Genomic DNA, 6,170 nt, shown 5'->3' on the forward strand with positions numbered 1-6,170 from the left:
TTTTATTAATGACATGTAAAAATACCTAACATTAAATATATATTTTCAAAAAATATTTTAGATATTAAATTTCGATATAATTATTCGCAATTTATTTTTGTTAATAACAAAAAAAATAAAAAATTCTAAAGATCGAATATTCATTTGGTTTTTTATGTTTACTTTTTAAATTGTTATTTAAATATTTTTATAAAATTTTAGATGAAATACATAAATAATTTATCAAATACAAAAATTATTTATCACATTAAAAAAAAGACTTTTTTTGTCACATTTTATAATATTTTAAAGATATTTTTGTTCTCATACAAATAAGAGAGTATTGTTGTCGATATTTTCAAACATTTTCAATACAAGTCCTATGTTATATAATTAACCAATAGGCTGGATTTTTCATAGTGCAAACAAATCGATGTCAACTCCTGTTCTATGTTATATAATTGCTCCTATTTTAATTATTTTAGAAAAGTATTCCTCTAAAATATAGTAAGAATCTCATCATTGTATACAAATTCAATGTTTCAGATATAGATAATATTTTTGTACATAATACATGAAAGAGTTGTTTTTGTTTAACGTATAATTTAATCGGTTAAAATAATTCTTGTAAACAATAAATATGAATTGGTAACGAAGTAGAGTTTAAATAGTATAATTTTTTTATATTCACTTAAAAGTTAGTGTGGGTTTGAGTTTCATTCCTAATTTTAAAAAAAAATAACAAATATAAATTAAACTAGTATCTTTCATTTGTTTATTAAGATTGAATTTAAATATATCTCTGAATTATAAATATATATACACGAGATAAATAAACTCGTTTAGTTATAAAAAATAAAAAAAGAAATCTGAAAAATAACAAAATTAATATATTCTTGTATTTCTTATAATATTAATAGTGAACAAAAAATATAAAAAAAATTATATGTGCATCAAATTTAGTTATTAAATCAACTAATGATTAATTTTAGTATATAAATAGTATTATTTTGTATTTTATAAGATGATTAATTTTTTATATATACCTATGACGATAGACAAGTATAGTTTTGCATTCACTCTTGTTCTTTATTACTATCTTGCGGTGCCGGTGCGTTAAATATGATAAAAAATAATAATAATAATAATAATGAATAATATTTTAGTAGTTAATGATTATAAGTAAGCAATGTCCATGGCCAAAAAATACCAAATTGGATGAGTTAGAAAAATGATATATCAGATTCAACGCAAAACATTTCTCTGAAACATTTTTCCTTTACATCCGATCCAACAAAAGTTCAAAAGAAGGAAAGACCTTAGTAGCCATGTCTTCTTCTTCTTGTGTTGCTCATGTGGCTCTCTTGCCAAGTGCAGGCATGGGGCATCTAACCCCGTTTCTAAGGCTTGCAGCAATGCTCTGCCACCACCACTGCCACGTCACACTCATAACCCCAAAACCAACCGTTTCTAACGCTGAATCAAACCTTCTCTCAAAGTTCTTCTCTGCTTTCCCACAGGTCAACCAACTCAACCTTCACCTTCTCCCTTCTTCTCACACTGCAAATGCAGACCCTTTCTTCCTCCAATTCGACGCCATTCGCCGCTCCTGCCACCTTCTCCATCCTCTCTTGTCCTCCCTCTCTCCACCTTTATCGTCATTTGTCTATGACATGACACTGATCTCACCTGTTCTTCCAATTGCAACTGCCATTGGCGTTCCTCACTATATCTTGTTCACTTCCTCTGCTTCCATGTTCTGTTTCTTCTCCTGCTTCCCCAATGCAGCTGAATCCATATCTGACAGAGATGGTTTTGATATTCCAGGTTTTTCATATGTGTCCAAATCATGGATCCCTCCGCAGCTTCTTGACAAAAACGCCATCTTCCGCAAGCTTTTCTTGGAAGACAGTCCTAAGGTCACAAAACTACATGGTGTCTTCCTCAACACGTTTGAAGAGGTGGAGTCGAAGACTCTTGAGGCTCTTAACGCTGGGGAATTGGTGAAAGACTTGCCACCGGTTCATGCTCTTGGACCCTTTGTTCCCTGCTATGAGTTTGAGGGATTATGCGAAACGGGAGAGCCATTGAAGTGGCTTGATGAACAGCCTCATGGTTCTGTTCTATATGTTTGCTTTGGAAGCAGAACCGCTTTAGAAAGTAACCAAATTAGAGAGATCGGAGATGGGTTATTGAGAAGTGGATTCAGGTTTCTGTGGGTTATGAAGGGTAACAAGGTTGATAAGGAAGATGAAGAGAAAAGGTTAGAAGGGGTATTAGGAATTGAGCTTGTGGAGAGGATAATAAAGGAGAATAAGGGGATGGTAGTTAAAGAATGGGTTGACCAAAGACAGATTCTTGATCATAGTGCTGTTGGAGGGTTCTTTAGTCATTGTGGTTGGAACTCAGTTATGGAAGCAGCATTTTATGGTGTTCCCATATTGGGGTGGCCTTTGGCAGGAGATCAGAAGGTAAATGCAGAGTTTGTGGTGTCAAATGGAGGGTTTGGTATTTGGAAGAAGGATTGGGGTTGGGAAGGGGAAAGGTTGGTGAGAGGGGAGGAAATTGGAGACGCCATTAAAGAGTTCATGAGCGATGAGTCTTTCTTTGCCAAAGCTGAGCAAGTGAAAATGGCCGCAAGGAAGGCCGTAAGTGTTGGTGGAAGTTCTAAGATTAATCTTCATAAACTCATTGAGGAGTGGAAGAAGAGTTAATGATACCACTGTTAGAACTTATGAATATAAATTAGGCTTTCTTTATTTAAATAAATTGATAGGAGAACTAAATCACTTGATTCTCTAAATAGATTTTGAAAACGTAATTTTTCTAAATTATATAATATATAAATTGTTCTAATTTTTGTGTTTTAAATAATATATGAATCATGCTATTTTAGAACGATTTATGCATGAAATGCATTGCTCAAAAACACATAAATCATTCCAAGTCTTTGTGTGTTATAAAATGTATATAAATCGTGCCACCCTATGTTGAGTAACACTTTTTAACCCTAAAACCCACTACCCTAACACGATTTATGTGCAACTTCGTAATCTTCTACCCCCTAGTATGATTTATGTGCAAACCAACTCTCCCAATACTACCCTAGCACGATTTATGTGTTTACCTAACCCCAACAACCCAGCACGATTTACGTGCATAAATACAATGCTCAATAGCCTAGGACGAATCATGTTTAAACCCAACCCTACTTACCTTCCCAAGAATAATGCCTCATTTGTGATCCCCCATTAACGGCGAGTAACTTGCTTGAGAGGAGGAGGCCCATAGTGAAAAATTGACCAATGGGTTGGGCGGAGGAAAGTTGGTGTTGGTGGAGGGTGGATACCGGTGGACGGTAGAAGATTGGAAGGCGGCGAAGGGGGGTGGTGCAAGATGACGAGGAACGAAGGCATCATGTACCGATTGAATGGTATTGCGCATGTTGTGGATTTTATCGACGAAGAGGTTAGTGGTTAAATTGATTTACAATTGATATAGTTGATGACGGTGATATGTTGAGTTATGTTAATGTGATTTTGTTAATCTATATAGCTTGTAGTTTTAGAAATTTGTAAATTTTAGGCTTAACATGCTTAAGATTGATGTGGTTGTTGTGTGGTTGAGGGGTAAATTTGATTTCTGGTATATGTTTTTGGTTATTATGCGTTGTTGAGTTGCGATTGTGTTTATTATTCTTTTATCAGCCAAACCGGTGTGTACGGAGCAACTGTAGGCAACAGAAGATGATATTGCATAACCATATTATGCCGTACCTAGATTGTGCCGGATTACTACATGTTGCTAGGCTGAATGATTATTGGTTTAAGCTAAATGAGCCACTGATTAGTGCCTTTGTTGAATGATGGTGTCTAGAGACCCACACGTTCCACATGTCATTTGGGGAGTGCACTGTTACTTTATAGGATGTGGCATATCAGTTCGGTCCTACTGTTGATGGATTTTCAGTTAGTGGTTGTCTTAGTAACTTTGAGCAGTTGATGGAGGGTCGAAAGCCTGCGTGGGAGTGGTTTGAAGTTCTATTCGGTGAACTTCCTCTTGAGAATTCTATTGATGAGTACATCGTGTTGTACGACTGGCTTCAAAACAGGTTTAAAGTCATGCCGACTGACGCAACAGAGGCGACGGTACATGTCTATGTGCGTGGTTATATCATGATGTTGTTGTCCACGATGCTTTTTGGAGACAAGTCTGGTGCCAGAGTTTACATACGGTGGCTCCCGTACGTTGCGGATCTCGACAGACTCGGCTGGGGTTCGGCTATTTTGTCCTGGTTGTATAGGTGTCTCTACAGAGTTGCCAATCAAAATGTTAAGAACCTAGCTGGGCAACTAGCATTGCTGCAGTCTTGGATATTTTGGAGGTTTCCCACATTCAGGCCGAGAAGGTTTGATGCCAATCTCTGGCCGCTTGCATCGAGGTGAGTATAATTCTTATTATTATGCTTGATCTACTTTAACTGTAGACATAATGCTTATTATTATGCTTGATCCACTTTCACCGTAAGTATAATGGCTATGATGATGAATCTTGCAGGTGGGGGTAGATGCATGCTATCATCAAACGAGAAGGGTCATTGGGTCATTGCTACTCGACACAAACTAGACATGTTGAGGGGAGATGATGTAAGTATAAGCTCACATTACTTGTGTTCAATTATAGTGCCTCCATGTTTGCGTTTATGGTTCACACACGACTTGACTCTGACGATCTTACATGTCGCAGTTTATTTGGATGCCATACAATACACTAGAGGTTATTCAAGTTGTCCATCTTGATATCCTCAGGCCTGAGCACACGCATTTATGGAAGTCGACTACTGCGTTGATTTACTTTTCATCAATCGAGTGGCATCAGGTTGACCGAGTCCTATCCCAGCTTGGGGGAGTTTAGCAAGTTCCTGAACCAGCCATCAACATTGATGTTCTATTATCGAAGGAAGGTCGAGGACCTACCTACTGGTTTTCTGAGGTATTCGCCACATGGCATGAGTATTGGGATCAGAGACATCAGAGCGTGCTTAACTTTCAGTTGGTACCAGATCCACGATCCTCGGTTGAGTATTTTGACTAGTGGTACAAGGTAGCCCGTAGATTTCTTTCACATGATCGGAATTTAGTTGATCCTCGCCAGGTTGGGATTCTTGCAGATGCTCTAGTTCGGGGTCATATCATTATGTCCACTAGACAATAGGGACCAAACTTTCCAGACAACTATCGTAGAGCTACTCGTGAGCGAGTAGGCACACGATATTGTCAGCCTATGGGTCAGGGGCGATGATGTATTGGGGTTGGGGGATTGGATGAGACACAGGATGTTGATGATGACCAGGGAGAGTCAGAGTCATCAAGCTAGCTGGGGACATAGTGGAGGTGGATCCGGGTGTGGTTAGGGTGGTGGTAATGGATAGTTAAGTCGGGGGAATGGTGCAGGTGGGTGCTGGAGGGTTTGGTCGGGGAAGTGGTGCAGGTCGGTCCTGTTGGTGGAGTTGGGGGCTGGAGGGTCTGGTCAGGGGGTGGTGTTGGAGCTAGTGGCTTTGGAGGTGTAGCAGTTGGGGTTTTGGAGGGCATGGAAATGGAGGGGGGTTGAGACTTCAACTCTGTTCTCAGACTTCTGTAGTTCGAACCAGATGGAGTAGGTATTTGGGGCGGAAAGTGATTTTTTTCCTGAGATACGGGAGTTGCCAACACAAATGGTGATTATAGGCTGATGAGCGGATAATTTGTGGCTTTTTGGCATTGTTTTTAGTATGTTTTTAGTATGATCTAGTTAGTTTTTAGTATATTTTTATTAGTTTTTAGTTAAAATTCACTTTTCTGGACTTTACTATGAGTTTGTGTGTTTTTCTGTGATTTCAGGTATTTTCTGGCTGAAATTGAGGGACCTGAGCAAAAATCTGATTTAGAGACTAAAAAGGACTGCAGATGCTGTTGGATTCTGACCTCCCTGCACTCTAAGTGGATTTTCTGGAGCTACAGAAGCCCAATTGGCACGCTCTCAACGGCGTTGGAAAGTAGACATCCTGGGCTTTCCAGCAATATATGATAGTCCATACTTTGCCCAAGATTTGATGGCCCAAACCGGCATTCAAAGTCACCCTCAGAAATCCCAGCGTTAAACGCTGGAACTGGCACCAAAACGGGAGTTAAACGCCCAAACTGGCATAAAAG

The 6,170-nt window shown here is 38.5% G+C and overlaps 1 protein-coding gene across 1 annotated transcript; it reads left to right on the forward strand.

The window, feature by feature from the left end:
- Positions 1 to 1,207: 1,207 nt before the first annotated feature.
- LOC127747436 (UDP-glycosyltransferase 708G1-like) lies at positions 1,208 to 2,835 on the forward strand. Its single transcript, XM_052261286.1, has one exon. It carries the CDS (start codon positions 1,308 to 1,310, stop codon positions 2,691 to 2,693), a length of 1,386 nt encoding a protein of 461 aa, XP_052117246.1. The 5' UTR covers positions 1,208 to 1,307; the 3' UTR covers positions 2,694 to 2,835.
- Positions 2,836 to 6,170: the final 3,335 nt, after the last annotated feature.

Source organism: Arachis duranensis, chromosome 5 (genome assembly GCF_000817695.3).
Source record: "Arachis duranensis cultivar V14167 chromosome 5, aradu.V14167.gnm2.J7QH, whole genome shotgun sequence".
Taxonomy (NCBI): domain Eukaryota; kingdom Viridiplantae; phylum Streptophyta; class Magnoliopsida; order Fabales; family Fabaceae; genus Arachis; species Arachis duranensis.

What these genes read in the sequence shown, in the direction of transcription:
- LOC127747436 (XM_052261286.1), top strand. Translation starts at nt 1,308, where the DNA reads ATGTCTTCTTCTTCTTGTGTTGCTCATGTGGCTCTCTTGCCAAGTGCA.